At 45.4% G+C, this 25,366-nt stretch overlaps 1 protein-coding gene across 1 annotated transcript in view; it reads left to right on the forward strand.

Annotated features, from left to right (window-relative positions):
* The first annotated feature begins 5,131 nt into the window (after positions 1–5,131).
* LOC137432451 (uncharacterized) overlaps positions 5,132–25,366 on the forward strand; it is a 91,010-nt gene continuing 70,775 nt past the window's right edge. The window contains exons 1-3 of the mRNA XM_078774913.1: positions 5,132–5,156; positions 13,459–13,512; positions 13,910–13,960. Of these exons, the coding sequence (XP_078631039.1) occupies positions 5,132–5,156; positions 13,459–13,512; positions 13,910–13,960 (130 nt within the window). The remainder of the gene's footprint in view (positions 5,157–13,458; positions 13,513–13,909; positions 13,961–25,366) is intronic.

The raw sequence follows: 25,366 nt of genomic DNA on the forward strand, positions 1-25,366 counted from the left end.
CTGGCCTAGCTCCCCCCAGCCCTGTCTGTGCTCTGTCCCACTAATATTCCTACAGGTCGCACAAGATCTGCCAGCAACCCTCTTCTGGTGAAACTGCCAAAATCAGGACTCTCTGCTCACCTTCACTCTTTCATTCCTGTTTTCTCCCACCTCTGGAACAAAACTCCCTCACTCTCTTCAATCCCACTCCTCCCTCCAGGTCTTTAAAACAGCTGCTCACCACCATCTCTTATCTTCCCCCATCCAAAACCTTGATCTTTTCCACCCCCATTAATTCACCCCAGATCCACGTTTCTGAAATACCGACTTCTTTCCTGGAAGTCCTAGCAGTGTCCATGTGTTTTTTGTTTTTTTAAATCCATGTGTTTTTTACCTCCCTCACCCCCCCCCCCCCCCCCACTCCCCTTCCCACGCCACCTCCCACCCTAGCCCCTCCCACAGATCTCCCGATAGCCCTGCTCTCAAATTTACTTGTGTGCTTCACCCTCTCCCCATCTGGTCTCCCGCTCCCTTTATTTTGTCGTATGTGTCCGTTTTTTTTTTTGTCATTAATTTTAGCTCTCACATGAGCCTCGATCTTGTATACAATAAATAAATAAATAAATAAATCTGCTAATGAATGTTTCCATTCCTCATCTCAAAATAATCACAATTAGCCATCAGGAATAATTGTGTGGAATGTAGACAGTCCCTAGTCTTCCTTCCAGCCGTCTATATTTTCTCTGTCATATGTACTTTTCTATTTCCTCTCCATTTCCCTGACCAGTGAGGCTACTCAAGCAGTGGTTGAGTGGCAGCTGAAGCTTCTCCTCAGTGAAAGACACATGAAAGCCCGCTTGGAGTTTGCAAAAAAGCACCTAAAGGACTCTCAGACTGTGAGAAACAAGATTCTGTGGTCTGATGAAACCAAGATTGAACTGTTTGGCTTCCGTCTGGCCACTCTGCCATAAAGCCCAGATCGGTGAGGTGTTGCAGTGATGGTTGTCCTTCTGGAAGTTTCTCCCATCTCCACACAGGATCTCTGGAGCTCAGCCAGAGTGACCATCGGGTTCTTGGTCACCTCTCTTACCAAGGCCCTTCTCCCCCGATTGCTCAGTTTGGCGGGCGGCCAGCTCTAGGAAGAGTCCTGGTTGTTCCAAGCTTCTTCCATTTAAGAATTATGGAGGCCACTGTGCTCTTGGGAACCTTCAATGCAGCAGAGATTTTTTGTCGGCTTCCCCAGATCTGTGCCTCGACACAATCCTGTCTCTGAGCTCTGCAGGCAGTTCCTTCGACCTCATGGCTTGGTTTTTGCTCTGATATGCATTGTCAGCTGTGAGACCTTATATAGACAGGTGTGTGCCTTTCCAAATCATGTCCAATCAATTGAATTTATCACAGGTGGACTCCAATCAATGTGTAGAAACATCTCGAAGATGATCAACAGAAATGGGAGGCACCTGAGCTAAATTTCAAGTGTCATAGCAAAGGGTATGAATACTTATGTCAATGTGATATTTCAGTTTTTTCTTTTTATTAAATTTGCAAAACTTTCTAAAATCCTTTTTTCTCTTTGTCATTATGGGGTATTGAGTGTAGATTGATGAGGGAAAAAATTAATTTAAACGATTTCAGCATAAGGCTGCAACATAACAAAATGTGAAAAATGTGAAGGGGTCTGAATACTAGCGTGCGTGCGTGCGTGCGTACGTAACCCAAGCATTATGCCTAGGTCCCCTGTCGGGGAGGTGATGCGAGTTGACAAAGTGGAAGACTGTGGAAGTGGAAGTGGTTGACAAAGTGGAAGACTGTCAACCCTCGACTCTGATTCTGCAACTGGACCTGACGGCATCAGCCCACGGGTCCTAAAATCCTGTTCTTCCGCTCTTTCACTCCCTCTCTCTGTTCTCTTCACCCTCTCTTTTGCTCAAGGTCATCTGCCATTTGCTTGGAAATCTGCCAACATCACCGCTTTGCACAAAAAAGGTGCAAAAACAGATCCCAGCAACTACAGACCAATCAGCCTTCTCCCAATTATCAGCAAAGTCATGGAATCTATCATTGCTTCAGATATGAAATCTTTCCTCTTCTCCAATGGCTTGATCTCTGATCATCAATTTGGTTTCAGACCTGGTCACTCTACTCTGGACATGCTGCTTCTGCTTTCTCAACAATGGATGGAGGTCCTGAATGCCAAACAGGAAATTAGAGCTGTCTCCCTTGACATATCACGTGTCTTCGATACGGTCTGGCACCCCGCTCTGCTCACCAAACTCTCCTCTTTTGGTATCCATGGAAATCTCCACGCATGGCTGGCGGACTTCCTCTCTAGTCATAGTCAACGTGTGGCCCTGAATGGGTTTCTCTCATCTCCTCTTCCTGTTCAGGCTGGAGTTCCCCAAGGCAGTGTTCTGGGCCCTGTGCTTTTTCTGGTCTTCATCAATGATCTCCCTGACTCTCTTGCAAATCCTCTCTATCTCTTTGCTGATGACTCTACTCTCTGTCGCTCCATTCTTCATCCCTCAGATCGGCAGTCTGCAGCCTCCTCACTCTCTGCAGACCTGGACAAAATCACAGACTGGGCAAACAAGTGGAACATGTCTTTCAATCCTGACAAATCTCACACTCTTACGATGTCTCTCCGAAAAGACCGACTGGACAACCCTCCCATCCACTTTCTGAATAATCCTCTCCAAGAAGTTCTGTCACTCAAGCTTTTGGGTCTCACTATCTGCCATGATCTTTCTTGGGAAAACCACATTTCAAATCTGGCCTCCAAAGCCAGTCGCCGACTGGGCATCCTCCGTCGTGCAAAGTCCTTCCTTGGCACACCTGAGCTTCTCACCACATACAAGGCTTTCATCCGCAGCTCAATGGAATACTGCTCTCCCCTCTGGGCTGGTGCTCCTGCCTCACACCTAGCTCGTCTTCACGCTGTTGAAACCAAAGCATTCAGAATCATTGGAATCTCCCGCGATGAAGCTAACTCCAAGGGCCTCTCACTCACTCACCGCAGGCAGGTTGGTGGCCTTTCAGTCTCCTACCGACTCCTCTCAGGCCTTGCCCCCCCCCAGCTCTCTCTGGGCTCTGTCCCGGAAATATTCCTACAGGTCGCACAAGATCTGCCTGCAACCCTCTTATGGTTAAACTGCCAAAATCAAGACTCGCTGCTCACCTTCACTCTTTCATTCCTCTTTTCTCCCGCCTCTGGAACAAACTTCCCCACTCCCTTCAATCCCACTCCTCCATCCAGGTCTTTAAAACAGCTGTTCACCACCATCTCTTATCTTCCCCCATCCAAAACCTTGATCTTTTCTACCCCCGCTAATTTCACCCCAATTCCACTTTTTTGAAAAACCAACTTCTGTCCTGGAAGTGCTTGGTGTCCTTGTGTTTTATACTTCTCCCAACCCCCCCCCCCCTTCCCACGCCTCCTCCCCCCAAGCCCTCTCCCTCCCATACATCTCCCTGCTCTCAAATGTTGTGTGCTCTCAAGTGTTTGTGTGCTTCCCCTTCTCTCCCCATCTTGTCTTCCGCTCCCTCTTTTTATATATTTTGTTTGTCTGGTAGATTTGTTTGCGAAGTTAATGTCAGCTCTTTCACGAGCCTCAATTCAGTATCCCCCAAAAAAAAAGAAAAAAAAAAAGACGCAGAAAACATGCTATGATATGATATTTCGCTCACAAGGTTCAGACATATATGGAGGCGGCCATCTTGGATTTTGACGTGGCGACCCAATTTTCAATAGCGTTCTTCCTTATGCCTCGATACAACCAGACACCAGATTAGAAGTTGGTACTTCGCTTATTTTTCAAGATATTCCGCTCACAAGGTTCAGACATATATGGCATCAGACATACATGGCGGCGGCCATCTTGGATTTTGACGTGGGTTGCACCCACATACCAAATTCGAATGCGGTCCTTCGCTTACGCACGCATGCATGCACGCACGGACAGACGGATGGACGGACGGACACACGGGCGGAGGGGAAAACCATAGTCCTCCTTTCGCTCCGCTGTGCGACGGGCGCGGTGCGACTAGTGTGCTCGGCGGGTATATTAGGCGTGCTAGGCGTGCTAGGCTAGGCGGGCGGGTATATTAGCGTGCTAGGCTAAGCTAGGTATTAACCTAGCTCCCATTGGTTGCAGCTCATGGGCCACTCCCTCAGCCACTCCCTTTAGCTCCCATTGGATGCTCACCTTCTTCGGGCCTGCAGGGCCTGGCCTAGTCCCATGATGAGGCACTTTAGGCTTCAATGAGGCCTACTATCATCCTGCCTGCCTCAACGCATATCAACACATACTAACACTGGAAAGGGGACTATGCTTTACATTTAATAAGAAAGAACTAACTATAGGAGGCTACATGTTGTGGTGTAACTAACTATAGGGGGGTTGCCTTTATTCACAAAACTGCAACAATATCTTCCTCGTCAAACTGTGAATATCCACAATCATGTAAATGTACTTGCAGGTACATGAATTTTTCATGTTTGCTCAGCTTTGGTGTGAAATCAGCTAACTTTGTCAAAATCACAATAATTCAAATGATATCAAGAAATGAAATTCATGGAAGTCAACTTGTTCATGGTGGAATTGAATGATATCACATTCTCTACATATACATGTGATAGGGAAGTACATGTACATGGATAGACTGTTCGTATTTCAAAAGCTGCCTTCCCATTTGCAGATTCACTGCAGTGAGTTACTTCAGTATGTTCACGATTGAGTTCTCCTTGTGCGATACTTTCTGAACTTTGCTGCACTTCCTTTTGACAGTCACATTTACAAACACAGACACAATTCTGGACTTTACTCTTTCATTACAAGTAGCAAGAGCCTTGCATTCATCCAGCTCCCACATACCCTGATTGAGCAGGAGGCAGATGTTCTCTCTCGTCATCTTGACATCATCAAACTCTGTGTGAAACACCTCCTTGCACTGAGAACAGGAAGTAACAAATTCATCTGATGGAACTGCAAGGGATCCAAAGTCCAACTTTGAAGTGTCGTATGCCTTATTGTGAGTGAAAAGAAGGGTGGGGTCATGCAACTCAGTATCACTTGCTTGAAGAGCCGACCTGCACACCTGACATGATGAAAACAATTCATATCAACGAAGAACTCTGTGGGACAGGTAACCAGCAATGTATTCGAGTGTGTTCAGCTCTGGTAAGCTGAGCTGGACATTGAGAGCATGTTTGTTGCTTGTTTGATTCGACATGTCTGCAGACTGATTTCTCCATGTCCTTCTCCTATTTGTTCGACTTTGAAGTGTTATCACACATTTATCTGTATCTGGCCTGCAATTGGCTCCTGCAGCTAGTTTCAGGAGTTCTGCAACCATCACCATTGGTAATGCACAACGAAACTCTTTTGCAGATTGATTGTCTCTGAAACCACCTTTTTTTTTTTTTTGTATACTGAATCGAGGCTCGTGAAAGAGCTAACATTTACTTCACAAACAAATCAACCAGACAAACAAAATATATAAAAAGAGGGAGCGGAAGACAAGATGGGGAGAGAAGGGGAAGCACACAAACACAACATTTGAGAGCAGGGAGATGTGTGGAAGGGAGAGGGCTTGGGGGGAGGAGGCGTGGGAAGGGGGGGGGGGGGGAGTGAGACTATAGTGAGACTATAGTGAGAGTGATATAGTGAGACTTCCTCCGCACTGTAGAAAACAAATTCTCAACGACGTCCTGGTTGAGTCGGGATGTGAATAAGTACTTCACACCTAAGTCTGCCTGCAAATGCGGTCACAACTGTGTCAGAAAGGAAACAGCAAGGCACAATTCTTCAATAAATAGCACATTCCTTGCTCCCACCACTTTCAGGCTTGCGAAGACTGGCATGCACGTTTCCAAAAACTGCGCATGCTCTGATTTGGTTCACATGGGGCGATTCAGTCTCTTCTTGTCCCTGAAGAATTTGCTGTTGAATGAATCAAAAAGACTGTCGACAGTTTCTTTAAACTCGGCAGTGTGTACCGCTTCTGCCGGTAACCTTATCGATTTCTGCACGATTTATTACCGATGCGTGTTCCTGTAGCACACCTTCATATTCATATCATGGTGTAAATCTATCAAAAACCATGTAGACCCCTTCAGACCTCTAAACTGGTCTTCCTAATGATATCGACTGCTCCTACAGATACTGTCACACACAGTTAGAGTCTAATCTATGCGTTTTCGTACATGCACAATCAACCACACACAAATCCCTCTAAAGCTGGAACCCAACACTTACATTTAAAAGCTACATTTTTAATCCTTTAAAATCAAACTACTAACTTCTCTTTGTTCTTCGGAAACCTGAAGAATGACACATCAGGCGATTGGACTGTCGATTTGAACAATTTATCGCAGAACAGTGAGAACTAGATCGACGCCATGTTGACTGAAAAGTACAGAAGTACGGAACGGTAATTTGCTTTCTAAAATGGCGGCCTGGCACTCCCTTTGGCTACTTTGCTGATTTGGTTGACTGAGTTATCTTGCGGCGCTCTACCATCTTTGCTTAACACTGATATTCACCTCAATCCGCAACCCCATTGGCGGGAAAAACCCCTTTGGGGAAGGGGGCGAATTACTTCGCTACAATCTTCATTGTGTGACCCTTCGTCCTCCTGTCAAGTTTGGTTGAGATTGGATGAGGAGAAGAATGTATCACAGTCAAATATTGACAGACAGACACCAAATTAAGTATATTAATATTGTTACATTTGTGGAGGGGTATGTATTGAAATACCTTCGTCCAGATAGAATTGTATAGATTAGCATGCCTCAAATGTCGCAAAGAAGAAGAAGAACCTTCATGTAACTAAGTGGGGAATCTGTTAGGCCGCATATCCGGAAACATCGTATATGTGTCTCCATGCGAGGGGTGGAGCTATGCTAATTAGGTAGGGCTTAAGAATAATCCCCAGTGTGTAATTGCCCTTGTGATTTTTCCCTTCATTTCTTATAAAGCACACTTGGCCAGCCTTGACCTCGGCCCATTACAACACCGACAAGCCCGACAGAAACCCATCACATTTGCCGATCGGCAAGGGAACCCCGCCCCCAAATGTTATTGATGGGCGTCAAGAAAGGCCGTGAGGCCCCACCCCCAAAGGAACGAATGGTCATGGACTGAAGTGGTGGGGCGCGGGGATTGATTCGGGGGTGATGTCAGCGAAGAGGGGAGGGTGCGTTTGTTTATGTCTCTCTCTCTCCTCTCTCCTCTGTTCTCTCTTCTCTCTTCTCTCTCTCTCATGCCATGCACACCTGGGGAGTTCGGGACGTTCGGAGAAGGGTGAGGGAGGAGCTCGGGCCTGTTGACTTCGCTTCGGTGAACGTGACCGCGCCAAAGCGTGTTTTCTCGCGCAGGGATGCGGGACCTGTGACGGTCCCGGATGGTCAAGGATGCCGGAGCTGAGTACCAGGCAAACGCACCAAGCTACATTTTGTTACTTTCATTATTTTATCATCCCCTTGTGTTGTATGTGCGTCCATATGGAGGTGCCTCAATTAGGAATTGGTTTTATCGCACATTCTTTGTTGTCCTTGCATATATTTTCATTAAACACATGATTTGTTACATTTTCAATTCCTTGTCAGTCTTGTACGTTTATTTGTACGTGGGTTCGCGGAATAAACCACAGTCGCGTCCGTCTGTACAGGTAAGGACCCCGCTGCCCTCCACTACCCCCCCCCCCCCCTCGCACACGCACAAAGTACCGCCTCAGAGTTAAAGCTCCTTTGGTCATCTGTCGCCCTGAGGTCTTCACAACAGGGTGGACACGACAATATGATTGTGTTTTTGTGTGCCATTGTCAATTGTGTCCTGTTGTCAATTGTGATTCGGGGCACTTCCCAGCCAATTGGAAACAACAAAACTGACCAGTCATGCTTCTCCTTTTCTTCTTCTCAGTAATTTTCCACCCCATGATTCCACCAATTCCTTTCCTTTCATTCATTCAACCGACTTCACCTTTCCGGATAAATTATGCAACGCACAAGATTGGGAATTCATACGAAACCATGAAGGAAATATTCCCCAATTTTCATGCAGGAAATGTACATATATATATATTTTTTTCATTTAATTTTCCTCAGCAACACCGGGTACCTCAGCTAGTTGTCCCCCATCGCACCGCGGAGCAAAAGGGGGACTATGGTTTTCCCCTCCGTCCATGCGTGCGTCCGTCCATCCGTCCGTGCGTGCGGACGTGCGTGCGTGCGTAAGTGAAGGACCGAATTCTAATTTGGTGTGTGGGTGTATCTAGGCACAAGGAAGAACGCTATTGAAAATTGGGTCGCCACGTCAAACACCAAGATGGCCACCACCATATACGTAGTGTGTTCAAAAAGTATCCGACCTTTATTTTTCATGCGTAAAAAAAAAGAAGCTAGGGAGGCGTTGATTGGTGCACGTATGTAGGCGATCCTAATGCGCACGCGTGAATTTTTTCCCACCTGCAGAAGCTGTCATTCGACGACAGACCGCCGATGAGTGAGGACATGTAAGCGAGCGCCGTCGGATTTTCGTTTTTGACAAAATGACGGAAAAACTTGAACAACGCTACTGCATCAAATGTTGTGTTTTTTGGCCTCGGGGATGTTGGATGCTTCCATTGTGATGACTGCAACTTGGTTTCTGGGTCGTACCCATAAACCCAGGACTCATCGCCAGTGATCACTGTGTTGAGGAAGCTGGGATCGCTGTTCACAGTCTCCAGCATGTCCTGTGCGATCTCCAAACGGAGTTGCTTCTGCTCAATCGTTAGCAGCTTTGGTACGAACTTCGCTGAGATTCTCCTGAAGCCCAAATCCTCCTTCATAATGGAATGAACGGTGTTGAATCTTGCGGATCGTTTCCACTTGGGAATCGCCAAGCTTTACACAAAATTTGATGCAGTAGCGTTGTTCAAGTTTTTCCGTCATTTTGTCAAAAACGAAAATCCGACGGCGCTCGCTTACATGTCCTCACTCATCGGCGGTCTGCCGTCGAATGACAGCTTCTGCAGGTGGGAAAAAATTCAAGCGTGCGCATTAGGATCGCCTACATATGTGCACCAATCAACGCCGTCCTAGCTTCTTCTTTTTTACGCACGAAAAATAAAGGTCGGATACTTTTTGAACACAGTAGTATATGTCTGAACCTTGTGAGCGAAATATCTTGAAAAATAAGCGAACTACTAACTTCTAATCTGGTGTGTGGCTGTATCTCCGCATAAGGAAGAACGCTATTGAAAATTGGGTCGCCACGTCAAAATCCAAGATGGCCGCCACCATATATGTGTCTGAACCTTGTGATCGAAATTTCTTGAAATATAAAGGAACTACTAACTTCTAATCTGGTGTGTGGGTGTATCTACGCATAAGGAAGAATGCTATTGAAAATTGGGTCGCCCCGTCAAAAAATGTGGAGAATCTCGGATTGCTGGGGAAAGAAAACGTAACTGTTAAATGCAGGAATGTCTGTTTTTATAATTCCAGATTTTATCTGCACATAACTGTGTGGGTCCGAGCGTAACCGCGGGTTCAGACACTTGGTGCAGGCATCTGGCGGAGTATTGGGAGGTTTTGCCTCTGAAGGAACATATTGGACCCTTGGTGATTCCGAGAGATAAGAATACGAGGAGAAGAATGAGCACCCTGGACACATCATGAACCATCCCGTGACGCCATGAGCTCACTCAGCCCTGGAACGAGGCATGACCAACGCGTGGGACGGACGCAGCCGGAGGAGACGAGAGGCGTAGGTTCAGATGATTGAAGATCCTTGAAACCTCGTGGGAGACACAAAGCACGGAAAGAGCAGAGGGTGCAAGACCACAAAGGAGGCGGTAGAAGACATCGACTCCGATTGCGAAGTTAAAGACCCATCGACCAAGGGTGTCAACAAGTCACTTGAGCCAAGTCTCAAGTGTTTGAAGGGCTGACGTGGTGTGGTGCTGACCAGGCCGACATGGTGTGGTGCTGACCAGGCCGCCGTGGTGTGGTGCTGACCGGGCCAACGTGGTGTGGTGCTGACCGGGCCGACGTGGTGTCGTGCTGACCGGGCCGCCGTGGCGTGGTGCTGACGGGGCCCCCACAGCCGTGATGCTGACGCCGCCCTCCCCCTCTCACGCCCCCCCCCCCCCCCCATCATTTCCATTTCCATGTTTTAAACGTTTCCCAGTGTGTACCCTGGATTAGAATAGGTACACCGTATCCCTGCGTGTCGTAAGAGATGGCTAAGAGGGTTGGCGTCAGGAAGGACATCCGGCCATAAAAACATTGCCTCAAAAAGAGAACCATGACAATTACAAGTACATATGGGCAGGGTACAGCCCGAAGTGGAGATCGGTTTCTGAGGTTTGGGACATGGAATGTAGGGGCAATGACAGGGAGATCAGGAGAAGTGGTGGAAGTATTGGTCAGAAGAAGAGTGGACATATGTGTGCAAGAGACGAGATGGAAGGGAAGTGGTGTGAGAATGGTGAAGGGTAGGCAGGGACAGAAATACAAGTTTGTGTGGCAAGGGTGCCTGGAGGGCGTGAATGGTGTTGGTGTCCTGTTTTCGGAGGAGTTTGTAGACAGTGTGGTGAGTGTGACTAGAGTGAGTGATAGGTTGATGATGGTGAAAATGATGATTGGAAAGCTCTTGGTGAACGTCATCTCGGGATATGCTCCGCAGGTTGGTCGGAGCGATGAAGAGAAGGACAAGTTCTGGTGTGCGACAGAGAAGCTGATGGAAAACGTGAAAGATGAGGAAGTTGTTGTGGTAGGAGGAGACCTAAATGGACATGTGGGAAGGAGTATGGATGGTTTTGACGGAGTTCATGGGGGTTACGGATATGGTGTGAGAAATGGAGAAGGTGAAAGGATTTTGGAGTTTGCTGATGGAGCTGATTTGTTGATTTGTAACACTCAGTTCCAGAAAGAGGATAATAAGCTTGTTACATACACGTCAGGTGGGTCGACGACAACCGTTGACTACCTGATGGTGCATAGGCGAGATAGGGGGCACCTCCGGGACACAAAGGTGATCCCGGGAGTGGAGGCTGTTTCACAGCACAACTTGGTTGTCTGCGACATAAGGGTGAAAGGTGCAAGGAAAGCTCGGCGGGTGAAGTACCAACCGAGAATGAAGGTGTGGAGGTTGAAAGAGGTGACAGTAAGGGAGGCATTAAAAGAGAGGCTGAGTAGGGTCGAGGATGATGTGGTTGAGCCTGAAAGTGGTTGGATGTCAATGAAAGCTAGTCTGTTGGGAGCCGTTGGTGAGGTATGTGGATGGACAAAATGACCACCGAGGCACTCGGAAACATGGTGGTGGGATGATGAAGTTGGAAAGAGGATTGACGAGAAGAGGAAGAAGTTCAAGTAGTGGCAGAAGGCGAAGGGCACGGGAGCAGAAACAGCAGAGCATGAAAGTTATAAGGCAGCTAAGAAGGCTGCAAAGAAAGAGGTAGTAAAGGCGCAGGAGGCATGTAGGAAAATGTTCGGAGAACGCTTCGATTCGGAAGAGGGTCAGAGAGCAGTATTCAGGATTGCAAAGCAGATAGCGAAAGAGAGGTGTGATGTGATGGGGGTGAGTTGCTTGAAGGATGAAGTGGGACAAATCGTTGTGGGCCCAGATTGAATTAAAGGAAGATGGAAAAGATATATGGAAATGCTGTTGAATACAGAGAATAAATGGGATGGCAACATCGAGAGTAACCCAGTTTTAGGACGGGCAGAGAAGATAACTGAGAAGGAAGTTGAGGAAGCGATAAAAGCAATGAAGAGTAGAAAAGCGGGAGGGCCGACGGGAGTTGTGGGAGATATGTTGAAGGCAGCAGGAAGTTGGGGTGTGAAGAGAATGACAGAGATCTGTAATCTGGTGGTGAAAGAAGGCCGCATTCCAGTGGATTGGGAACTGAGTACCCTCGTCCCTCTATACAAGGGGAAAGGTGACCCTCTGGAGTGTGGCTCGTACCGAGCGATAAAGTTATTGGAGCATGGAATGAAGGTATTGGAAAGGGTGTTGGAGAGGAGGATAAGGAAGAAAGTGAAGATCGACGAAATGCAGTTTGGATTTATGCCAGGAAGAGGAACGACAGACGCGCTTTTCATTGTGAGGCAGTTGCAGGAGAAGTACATGGAGAAGAGGAAGAAGTTGTTTCTTGGATTTGTTGATCTGGAGAAAGCATTCGATAGGGTTCCACGCAAAGTATTGACATTGGCATTGAGGAAGTTAGGAGTGGAGGAATGGTTGATCAGAGTAGTGATGGCAATGTACAAAAGAGCGCGCACAGCTGTAAGGACGAAGGACGAGAACAGCGGTGAGTTTGAGGTGAAGGTGGGAGTGCATCAGGGGTCGGTACTAAGTCCACTACTATTTGTAGCTGTGATGGAGGTGCTGGCTCAGAACGTAAAGGAGGGTTTACCGTGGGAGTTGTTGTATGCAGATGATCTGGTGTTGATTGCGGAAAGTATGGATGGACTGAAGGAAAAGATGAAGAAGTGGAAGGAATGTATGGAGACAAAAGGTCTGAAGGTGAATATCGGAAAGACGAAGGTGATGGCAAGTGGTAAAGCATGTGGTGAGGTGGACAGAACTGGGAAGTGGCCCTGTGCTGTGTGTCGGAAGGGTGTTGGAGTGAACTCCATTCAATGTACAATGTGCGCTGAGTGGGTTCATCAAAAATGTAGTGGTCTGAGAGGGTCATGAACCAGTGTGGCAGCTACATTCAAATGTAAGGTGTGCACAGAGGGAGCTGCAGATGGAGGAAATGTTGAGTTGGATCTTGGAGACGGCGTGGAGCTGGAAGGTGTGAAAACATTTTGCTACCTCGGAGACATGCTGAATGGAGAAGGTGGATCACACTCGGCAACGGTTGCTAGAGTGAGATGTGCATGGAAGAATTTTCGGGAACTGAGTGGCGTGCTGATGAGGAGGGGAGTGTCGTTGAAGCTGAAGGGAAAGGTGTCTGCTGCATGTGTGAGAAGTGTTATGATTTATGGGAGCGAGACATGGGTAATGAATGTAGAGCAGCAACGAAGGTTGGAAAGGGTGGAAATGCGAATGGTTCGATGGATGTGCGGAGTATCGTTGAGAGAGAGGAAGACAAATGATGAATTGCGAAAGATGATGGGAATAGAGCCTGTGATTGATGCTGTGAAGAGGAACAGGTTGAGATGCTTTGGTCATGTGTTGAGGAAGGATGAAAGTGACTGGTTGAGAAGAGTGATGGAAATGAATGTAGAAGGAAGTAGAGGACGGGGAAGACCGAGAAAGACTTGGTTGAAGATGGTGGAAGAAGAAATGCGGGCAAGGGGGTTAACAAGGAGAGATGCAGAAAACAGGGCAAAATGGAGAAGATTGTCATGGGGACCGCAAGGCTAACCCCCGCTCTAGCAGGGAAAATGGCCTTTAAAATGCATGTTGTTGTTGTTGTTGTTGTTGTTGTTGTTGTATCTGCACACAAACTTTGTTATTAGTTTCTAATTTGATGTGTTTGCAGATCTTCACATTGTAATGGTGGAACCTGAAGCTTTGGAAGCTTTGGATCAAAAAGGTGATGAGAATTTTTGGTCTCTCTTTAAATTTATTTTGTTACCTATCGATTTATGAATCACTTGCTCGAAATTATACAGAAATGTTGAAAGTATTTAATAACATTGCTATTCAATGCTTTGCTTTTGCCATGATATTCTGCCAGGGAGGGGAGTGGGTATATTTGAATGAGTGGTGCTGGGGGAGGTCGTGAGGTGATGGTTATTCAATAAAATTTTCACAAATACAGTGCCAATAGAAAGTCGACACCCCCTTTGGGTATTTTTCATGCATAAACGTATTTGCTTTTTTATGCATTATAGGCCTTACTTTGTGACGTTTTTCCGATTTGATTTGCTGATGCATGGAATATTTCCTTACATTTTAACCTGATGTACCAATTTGCTCTATTTTTTCAGTTTCCTTTGTGAAGATTGAACGACCTGATTGGGATGCTGTGGACACTGCAGGTAATCATGAAGTTCCTTTACTTGCATTTTTAGCCGCGTCGCAAGACGCTGGTCAAAGAGTGCCCTCTGCTGTTGTTGTTGTTCTTCTTCTTCTTCTTGTTCTTCTTGTTCTTGCAGAGAAGACAAAACCTCAAAGCTCCACCCATTCTGGGAACCATAGCTCCACCCATTGTGGGAGAGGCTTCATATAAACAAATATCCACCATTTTATTAACTCGCATAGCTTTGAGGCCTGTTTTGTAGGCCCGTGGTGTCTTCCTCTCTCACACAGTTTTATTTCAAATCAAATTCGATATATCATTTCATTTTTCACAGTCGCTAACATAGTTTTAGACTCGGTTGAAAAAAACGGGAAGAAAATCCGATGGAAGTTGCCCTTTATAGAACGAAATGAATTCTCAAAGGCCTGTAACTTCAAGTCCATTGAGATATTTTTTTTTTTAAATCGCGGCATGGTTAGTCATACACCGCCCGAAATAAGAGACGGGAAAATGCCGATATATATATATTTTGTTTAAATCGCGGCATGGTCAGTCATACACCGCCCGAAATAACAGACGGGAAAATGCCGAGATATATTAAAAATTCGTCCATTTGATGACAATCGTCACGATGAAATATTTAATTTATACGTCGTCACAATAATGTGGAGAGAGGAGCATAGCTTCGTTCACGTGTCGCTACACACGAGAAATTGCCGAGATATATTTTTTTAAAATCGCGCATGGTCAGTCATACACCGCCTGAAATAACAGACGGGAAAATGCCGAGATATATTAAAAATTCGTCGCCATGCACGGGAAATTGCCGAGATATATTTTCACGTTGCACAAAAATAACATCAAGTAATCGAATCAATAGGAATGTCCTGTGCCTATAACATCGACGTTATAGGCACAGCTGCATCTAGGCATTGTGTAACATCGACGCGGCCTTTGTTTTAATTAAAACTTTTTGTACTTGTTATCCTTGATGAGGTTCTTTGTTTTTTGTTTTTTTGTTGGTTTTTTTTGTATAGAAGATCGAGGCCCGTGGAAGAGCTAACATTGATCACAAAAAGACAAACTGACACATAAAACATATGATAAAGGGAGCAGGAGACAAGATGGAGAGCAGGAACATCGGGAGATCTGTGGGAGGGAGAGGGGTTGGGGGGGAGGAGGTATGGTAAGGGGAGGGGGGTGGGAGAGGTAAAAAGAGGCATGCACACTGCTCGGACTTCCAGGAAAGAAGTCGGTATTTCAAAAAAGTGGATCTGGCGTGAATTAACAGGGGTAGAAAAGATCAAGGTTTTGGATGGGGGAAGATAAGAGATGGTGGTGAACAGCTGTTTTAAAGACCTGGAGGGAGGAGTGCGATTGAAGAGAGTGAGGGAGTTTGTTCCAGAGGTGGGAGAAAAGAGGAATGAAAGAGTGAGGTGAATGGAGAGTCTTGATTTTGGCAGTTTAACCAGAAGAGGGTTGCTGGCAGATCTTGTGCGACCTGCAGGAGTATTTGGGGGACAGAGCACAGACAGGGCTGGGGGGGGGGGGGCTAGGCCAGTGAGGAGTCGTTAGAAGAGAGAAAGACCACCAACCTGCCTGCGGTGAGTGAGTGAAAGGACCTCGGAGTTATCTTCATCGCGGGAGATTCCAATGATTCTGAAAGCTTTGGTTTCAACAGCGTGAAGCCGAGCTAGGTGTGAGGCAGGAACACTGGCCCAGAGGGGAGAACAGTATTCCATTGAGCTGTGGATGAAAGCCTTGTATGTGGTGAGGAGCTCAGGTGTGCCAAGGAAGGACCTGGCACGACGGAGGATGCCCAGTCAGCGACTGGCTTTGGAGGCCAGCTTGGAAATGTGGTTTTCCCAGGAAAGATTATGGCAGATTTTGAGACCCAAGAGCTTGAGTGACGGAACTTTTTGGAGAGGATTGTTGAGAAAGTTGATGGGAGGGTTGCCCAGATGGTCTTTTCGGAGAGACATCGTGAGAGTGTGAGATTTGTCAGGATTGAAAGACATGTTCCACTTGTTTGACCAGTCTGTGATTTTGTCCAGGTCTGCAGAGATTGAGGAGGCTGCAGACTGTCGATCTGAGGGATGAGGTATGGAGCGGCAGAGAGTGGAGTCATCAGCAAAGAGATAGAGAGGATTTTCCAGAGAGTTGGAGAGATCATTGATGAAGACCAGAAAAATCATAGGGCCCAGAACACTGCCTTGGGGAACTCCAGCCTGAACAGGAAGGGGAGATGAGAGAAATCCATTCAGGGCCACATGTTGACGACGACCAGAGAGGAAGTCCGCAAGCCATGCGTGGAGATTTCCATAGATACCATAGGAGTATAGTTTGGTCGTCAGGGCATGGTGCCAGACCATATCGAAGGGACGTGGTATGCCAAAGAAGACAGCTCTACTTTCCTGTTTGACATTGAGGACCTCCATGCATTGTTGAGACAGCAGAAGCAGCATATCCTGAGTAGAGTGACCTCCTCTGAATCCAAATTGATGATCAGAGATCAAGCAATTGGAGAAGTGGAAGGATTTGATATCCGAAGAAATGATGGATTCCATGACTTTGCTGATAATTGGGAGCATTCTGATTGGTCTGTGGTTGCAAGGATCTGTTTTTGCACCTTTTTTGTGTAAAGCGGTAATGTTGGCTGATTTCCAAGCTGATGGCAGATGACCTTGAGCAAAAAAGAGGGTGAAGAGAACAGAGAGAGTGTGTGAAAGAGCAGCAGAGTAGGATTTTAGAACCCGTGGGCTGATGCCGTTTGGTCCAATTGCAGAATCAGTCGAGGATTGACAGAAACTTCTCCACCTTGTCAGGGGAGAAAGACACAGAGTCCAGGAGCAGCTGGGTACGACTGGGTAAGGTGGGTATAGAGAGAGACGGGTTTGGGATGCAAGATTTTTAGGCAAACACAGAGTTGAGACATTCTGCTTTTTCACGTGCAGAGTCAGCTGTGTAGCCGTTTGAGGTAAGGGAGGGGATGGAGGGGGAGCAAACACCAGAAACAGATTTGAACAGATGCCACCAGGATTTGGAAGATGGAGACATGTTTGAGAGTGGAGAGATATTGTTTCCTGGCTCTCCTGAGGGTAGACACACTTGTTCCGGTCTTTGTGAAAGGAAATGAGTTTGCCTTCCGTTGGTTTTGCCTTCCTGGAGGCGAAGGTAAGTTGTTTCAAGGCAACTGCGTCACCACAAGATTCCGTGTTCCATGGACGGGAGGAAGGTTATGACAACTGAAGACGGGATGGGATAATTCTGTGCATGAGGGAGAGCAGTTTACTTTGGAAGAATTCCCAGGATGAGTTGATGCCAGAGGCAGTAGAGATGGGAGACCAGTCCAGATGACTGATGGCTGCTTTAAGACCGTGTCAGTTGGCCTGAGTGAAATGCCAGACTCGTCGACATTGAGGAGGCTCTCTGAGAATGGCCAGAGAGATGTGTACTTTAACAAGCATATGGTCAGATGAACCGATTAGAGCAGAAGAAGAGCAGCAGACATTTGCAGGGAAGTTTGTCATAAACAAGTCTAGAAGAGAAGATGCTCCATTGACTAATATCCGGGTCGGGAGATTGACAGATTGTGTCAGACTCAATGAGTCGCCGAAGTCCTTTGCTTGGGCCATGGCTGGTGAGAGAGGTACCCACACCCAGCCAGCTGGCATGATGACAGTTGAAGTCGCCACATATGAGGAAGAGAGAGTTCGGATGAGTGGATAGAAGTTGGTCCATGTTGTCAGACAGGGCGAGTCATCACTGTGTAAATGGAGTCATCACTGTTTGGAGGACGGTCCAGAACACATATGAACAAAAGGTGAGAGCGGAGAGGAAGCAGTAGCCAGTGGTACTCCTGGGGGTGGGGTGGAGAGAGGGCAGTGCAAGGAGAGTGAGGAAGAGAGTTTTTGATAAAGATAGCAACCCCACCACCAGGACAAGGCTCAGATCTATCATACCGGAGGAGGGAGTAACCAGGAAGAGATATGAGTGAATCAGAAACATCTTGAAGGAGGAAAGTTTCTGTTAAGCAGATTACGGCTGGTTTGTCAGAAGCAACCTGTATGGAGAGATCAATCAGGTTTGAGCGAAGGCCCCGGATGTTTGAGGTCCATACCGTTAAGGAAGAGGGAGGGGGAGCTTCGGGTACAGGTCAGGGGAGGGTAGGGGTAGGGTAAGATGAGGGGTGAGAGGGGAGGTAAGGAGAGCTGTTGATAGTGTGTCAGAGATTACAGAAGAGTTACAAGAAAGGGAAGGATGAGGAGGATGAAAGGTTTGATGGTGATAGGATGAGGCACAGTGAGGTGTTGTTTGAGGGGGGGCAGAGCAAAGTCAAAGGTTGGAGGAGGTGGAGATATGTGATGGAAGGGAGAGGAAGTGGGGAGGTGGCAGCTTTGAGGAGGAGGGGGGAGGGGGAGAATTGGAGAAAAATAGTAGAGGGGGGAGATTAGAAGGGGAGGGGTGAGGGTGAAGTTTTGAAGGGTAGGGGTGAGTGGGGAGATTGAGGGGAGGGGCGAGTGGGGAGATTTAGAGGGGAGGGGTAAGGGGGGAGTTTAGGAGGGGAGAGGCAAGGGGGGAGTTTCGGAGGGGAGAGGCGAGGGGGGAGTTTCGGAGGAGAGAGGCGAGGGGGGAGTTTCGGAGGGGAGAGGCGAGGAGAGAGGCAAGGGGGGAGTTTAGGAGGGGAGGGGTTAAGGGGGAGAATTGAAAGGGGGGATTTTGGAGGGAAGGCGTGAGGGGGGGAGTTTTGGAGGGGAGGGGAGGGGTGAGGGGGTAGTTTAGAAAGTGGATGATTAATGAAAAACGAACGTTTATAACAAACTGGGTTTGTTGTGATTTTCAAGTCAGAGATCCATTTGAAAATGATAGAGGAGGGGTGGAATGAAGGTGAATTTAGAGAATGTTGAAAGGAATGACTGTGAGTGATTGATTTTTTTTTATTTTTTTTTAATGGAATGATTTGATGAGGAAAAAAGCCTTTTAAATAGGAAGAAAAACAGCGTGTTGTAATAAGCCACTGAATAAAACACTGCAGGGGAAAGTTTCAACATATTTAAACAAAACCGTGAAAAACCATCTGGGAAAAGTCCCTGAAGTAAGGGCGTGGATCAGAGAAAGGGTTAAATGAGATGGAGGAAACTGGAATTGGAAAGGTGAGTTTCTGCTGGAGATGGAAGGAAGAGGTGGAAGAAAAGAAGATAAAGGGGGCAGGGCGAGACAACAAGCACACGTGGGGGCCTGCTAGGAGAGAAGGAAAGAATTCTTTTTTTTCTTTTTTTGTATTTAAAACGTTAGACAAAGGGCAGATGTTCGGGGAAGTTAGGGGGAGAAGACAAAATCCAAGAAATAAACAATACAGTGAAGGAAAGAACTTAAATTTACAAAACACCGATGGGGGGAGGGAAGCCTCAAGTTACGAGGACGCGCATGTGGTGCGAACAGAAAACGATTAATTATAGACAAGTTTGCAGGAATTCCAAACCAACACCAACTAGAAACACACAATAACACAGTCATGCACAATAAAATAACGAGTGGAAATTTGACAAAGACACGAATGGAAAAATACTTTAACTTTGATGCCGTGCAGAGGTCAAAGTCACTTCCTTGCTCGAGGAACCCAAACACTTGCACATTTAAAATACAAGAACTTCAAGTTCCTCTACACTTGATAGAGTTTTGGTAATTTGCGAGTCATGAACACTTCAAGCCGAGAATTGATCCTGGATTGGTTACGCTTTATCGGTTAATGCTGGAATATCCACCCAGCAGCCATGGACATCAAACCCACACCATTGATGGAAATTCAACAAGCTTCATGCACTCACCATCAAGCTTTCATGCACTCACCACCAAGCTTTCATGTACTCACAACTAAGCGTACATGCACTCACCACCAATCTTACATGCACTCACCACCAATCTTACGTGCACTCATCACCAAGCTTTCATGCACTCACCACCAAGCTTTCATGCACTCACCACCAAGCTTTCATTCACTCCCCACCAAGCTTTCATTCACTCACCACCAAGCTTTCATTCACTCACCACCAAGCTTTCATTCACTCACCACCAAGCTTTCATTCACTCACCACCAAGCTTTCATGCACTCACCACCAAGCTTTCATGCACTCACCACCAAGCTTTCATGCACTCACCACCAAGCTTTCATGCACTCACCACCAAGCTTTCATGCACTCACCACCAAGCTTTCATGCACTCACCACCAAGCTTTCTTGCACTCACCACCAAGCGTATATGCACTTGTTGTAAATGTGGCCTGATTTCAGTTCTAACGTTCTACCCATCTACTGCTCTACTTGCCGCACAAATAATTTCCGTACTTTTTATCGTCCCTGGAGGACGAATATTGGATCGTTGAAATCGTGATGATGAGTGTGTTTTGACACTCATTGAAATGTGGTGCATCCCCAACAACTTGGAGTGTTCCATGTCAAATTTTGTCTTAAGCAGGTCATCCTAATGTCAGACGACCCTGGCGTGTGCGATTCTCAGTCAACATTGCATGCTTTCTTGGTGGAGGCCATTCATGCAACACTATGAAAGGAATACGTGAAACTATAGTGAAGGGAAACTTTTGAAGGTGGATAAGAAGATGTAGAATTTTAGTCTTCATTGTCGAAGGCTCATGGAGAAGCTTTTCAATATTTCATGCAGGACACGGAATGTCAAGCAGTGGTGTACGATGTGTTTTTAGCCTGTCCACCATGCAGGAGTTTTGCATGCACTTCTGTGTGTTTCTATCTGTCTGACTGACTGTCTGTCTGTCTGTCTGTGTGCCTGTCTGTCCGTAACTTCTTTGCCATTTTAGCTTTTGTCATCAAATTTTCAACAAAGCTTTTTTACGAGAATTAGCGTGGATCACCTCGCTATGCTTGCCTCCCCACACATCGTCATCGAGGCACGGGCTTGTTTTAACTGAGGTTAATGACCTGAAACCTTGAGTTGCTGTGTTATGATTTACACTAATCATAATACAACTATTTTTTTCTACAAATTAATTTCTAACATTGGTGATATCATTTATTTGTAATTTATGTGAAACTAGCAAAAGTAGCCAGCGTTACCGGGCAACGCAGAGTCGCTTTGTGCCAGGAATAGGAGAGAGAGGAGGGGAGGAAAGAGGGATGGGAGGGTGGAGGGGAGGGTCGAGCGGGGATGGAAAGGGAGGGGGGAATGGGAGAGGGGGGTGGCGAGTGGAAGGGAGGGGATGGGATGGGATGGGGGAGTGTGGGGGGAATGGGAATGGGGAGAGGGAGAGAGAAAGAGGGGATGGGAAGGAGGAAGAAAGGAGAGTGGTGATGATGGAAGGGGAGAGAGAGGGGAAACGAGGACATGGTGGAAAGAAGTGAGAGGAGAGCAGAGGGGGGAGGGGTGGGAAAAGGTGAGGAAAGGAGTGAAGGGGCGAGAGCAGTGAGGAGGTGTAGAGGGGAGTGAGGAGGGAGATCAGAGGAGTGGGGGGGGGGGGGGGGGAGGTACGCAGATAAGTGAGTGAAGGGAGGCAAGTGGAGAGGAGAGGAGAGTGAGGGGTGGAGAGGAGAGTGAGGGGTGGAGAGGAGAGGAGAGCAGAGTGAGGAGTGGAAAGGACAGCAGAGTGAGGAGTCGAAAGGAGAGCAGAGTGAGGAGTCGAAAGGAGAGCAGAGTGAGGAATCGAAAGGAGAGCAGAGTGAAGAGTCGAAAGGAGAGCAGAGTGAGGAGTCGAAAGGAGAGCAGAGTGAGGAGTCGAAAGGAGAGCAGAGTGAGGAGTCGAAAGGAGAGCAGAGTGAGGAGTGGAAAGGAGAGAAGAGTGAGGAGTGGAGATGAGAGCAGAGTGAGGGGTGGAGAGGAGAGGAGAGCAAAGTGAGGGGTGGAGAGGAGAGTGAGGAGTGGAAAGGAGAGCAGAGTGAGGGGTGGAGAGGAGTGAAGGGGAGAGCAGAGTGAGGAGAGCAGAGTGAGGGGGTGGAGAGGAGAGCAGTGTGAGGAGTGGAAAGGAGAGCAGAGCGAGGGGTGGAGAGGAGAGCAGAGTGAGGAGTGAAGAGGAGAGCAGAGTGAGGAGTGGAAAGGAAAGGAGAGCAGAGTGAAGAGTGGAGAGGTGTGGTTAGGTATTCTGGTTATTTTGGGTCTTTAGGGGTCTTGATAGTCGTAAGGGTCTTAAGGACTCAAAGGTCTTGGGGGACTTCAAAGTTCTAAGTGGACTCAGAAGTCTAAAGGGTCAACATCTATATTCCAACAGTAAGGAATTAATTGATGTTTGTAATTAATAGCCAGGATGCAACCAATATTTAAACTACATAATTAATAGATGCATTGTTACTTAGCTTCATGGCTTCACGGACCGGTGTTATACGGACTTCACAGACTTCACGGACCGGTTGGTGTCATATGTATTTGAGGATGAGGAAATAGAAAAAACAAGTTCGACATTTTTACAAAAAAAAATAAAAATGAAAAGCTTAAATGTCTTAAGTCAAAAAGTATTCAACCCCTTGGCGATGCCACTCCAAATTGAGCTCAGGTGATCCAATTTCCTTTGATCATCCTCGAGATGTCTCTACAACTTGATTCGACATGATTAAGAAACAAACACACCGATATAAGGTCCCACAGTTTACAATGCACTTCAGTGCTGAAACTCCACCATGAAGGAACTGTCCGTATGATTCTGAGATAATTGTGAGGAGGCATAGATCTGGGGAAGGGTATAAAACAATTTCTAGTGTTGAAAGTTCCCAAGAGCACAGTGAACTCCACCATTAGGAAATGGAAATGGAACTACTCAGTGAAATGGAGGATGCAGAATCAGGAAATGAAAATGGAATTGTGCAGAATTCCTTGACTGAGATGGGAGAACATGATGGAGGGACAGGTCTCAACGCCACTTCACAAATCTATGCGTTATGGGAGAATGGTAATGCTATAGCCAATTGATTAAGAAAATATTTCATGGCAATCTTTTATTGATTTTAAGTATGCAATTAATCAACAATTATTGTACACCTCTCCCTCCCAATGCAGTCTCTATGAGCCACGCTGTAGAATATTTAATTATTTGGCATGGGGGCGGTGTACTTTGAATGTATCTGTACTTGTTTGTTCTTCTTTTTTCCAGCCTGTGGAACCAACTTCCACATTCTTTTAAATCTCATTCTTCTCTCAATGTTTTCAAAACAGCTGTTCACCATGATTTTGGATCATCCCTCATACAAAATCATAATATTTTCTGTCCTTGTTTATCCTCCCACCCACAAGCCCATATCCTTCCAAAGTTTTTCCCCATATCCTTCCAAAAATTGTTTTCTTTGCACGATCAATGCAAAACTTTAAACAAAGGAGGGAGTACCCTTGGAGAATATTTTATTTATAATTCTGACGTCAGAGGTCACATGGTCTGGTGGCCGTATTGGATTGAAAATAATGTAAACAAGTACAGATACATTCAATGCACACCGCCCCCATGCCAAATAATTAAATATTCTACAGTGCGTCATTGCCGGGGCGCCTCCGGCGCCCGACAATACCGCAGTGCAGCTCATAGAGACTGCATTGGGAGGGAGAGGTGTACACTAATTGATTGAATAATTCTACAATTTAAATCAATGAAAGATTATCACAAAATATTTTCTTAATCAATTGGCTAATAGCATAACTAAACCACTCGTGCTTCATCCGAAGATGTATCTTTTAGAAATTTAATTAAATAAGTCATTAATAAAAAATTAAATAATTAATTGATTAATCAATAAATAAATTAATCGATTAAATGATTAATCAATAAATCAAAAATATCCTTGATAGCCACATCACTTGGTCACTGTCATGTCCAAATATTAGCTTCCTAGCTCAAAAGGTGCCTGAGATATTGGCCAAATGAGAAAGAAAATAAATAAATGATTAATAATGAAAATAAATAAATAATAATCATTGAAAAAATGAAATTATTAATCAATTCGGTCATAGAACACATAAACCACCACCATTTCATCAGAATCTGTAACTTAAAAAAGAAATTTTTTTTAGTCATTAATCAAATAATTAAATCATTCATCGATTCATTGATTAATTGATTAATTAATAAATCAAAAATAGCCTATGCAGCCAAATCACCTGGTCATTGGCATGTCCAAATATCAGCTTCCTAACTCAAAAGGTGCCTGAGTTAATGGTCAGAAGATAAAGGAAATTTAATTAAATAAATAAGTACTTAATTAATCACTAATAATTAAATAACTCCTCAATTAATTGACTAATCAAAAAACAAACAAGTACACATACATTCAAAGTACACCGCCCCATGCCAAATAATTAAATATGCTGCAGCGCGGCATTGCCGGGGCGCCTCCGGCGCCCGGCAATACCGCAGTGCAGCTCATTAAGGCTGCATTGGGAGGGAGAGGTGTACACTAATTGATTGATTAATTGTATAATTAAAATCAATAAAAGATTATCACAAAATATTTTCATAATCAATTGGCTAATCGCATAACTAAACCACTAGTGCTTCATCCGAAGATGTATCTTTTAGAAATTTAATTAAATAAGTCATTTATAAAAAATTAAATAATTAATTGATTACTCAATAAATAATTAATCGATTAATCAATAAATAATTAATAGATGAAATGATTAATCAATAAATCAAAAATATCCTTGATAGCCACATCACTTGGTCACTTATGTCCAAATATTAGCTTCCCAGCTCAAAAGGTGCCTGAGATATTGGCCAAATGAGAAAGAAAATAAATAAATGATTAATAATGAAAATAAATAAATAATAATCATAAAAAAATTAAATTATTAATCAATTTGGTCAGAGAACACATAAACTACCACTATTTCATCAGAATCTGTAACTTAAAAAAAAAATTTTTTTGGGTCATTAATCGAATAATTAAATAATTAATCGATTAATTGATTAATTAATAAATCAAAAATATCCTTTGCAGCCAAATCACCTGGTCATTGGCATGTCCAAATATCAGCTTCCTAACTCAAAAGGTGCCTGAGTTAATAATGGTCAGAAGAGAAATGAAATTTAATTAATTAAATAAGTACTTAATTAAACGCTAATAATTAAATAACTCCTCAATTAATTGATTATTCAAAAAACAAAAAATACCGTATTTGACAAAGGACTTGCTCACGACTGTGCCGAAATTTCAGCTTCCTAGCTCAAAGGATGGCTGAGATATCGTCCGGACAACCAAGAAAGAAAACAAACAAGAAAGAAAACAAGTACACATACATTCAAAGTACACCGCCCCATGCCAAATAATTAAATATGCTGCAGCGCGGCATTGCCGGGGCGCCTCCGGCGCCCGGCAATACCGCAGTGCAGCTCATTGAGGCTGCATTGGGAGGGAGAGGTGTACACTAATTGATTGATTAATTGTATAATTAAAATCAATAAAAGATTATCACAAAATAT

Source organism: Myxine glutinosa, chromosome 1 (assembly GCF_964187855.1).
Source record: "Myxine glutinosa chromosome 1, kmMyxGlut1.1, whole genome shotgun sequence".
Classification (NCBI taxonomy): Eukaryota; Metazoa; Chordata; class Myxini; order Myxiniformes; family Myxinidae; genus Myxine; species Myxine glutinosa.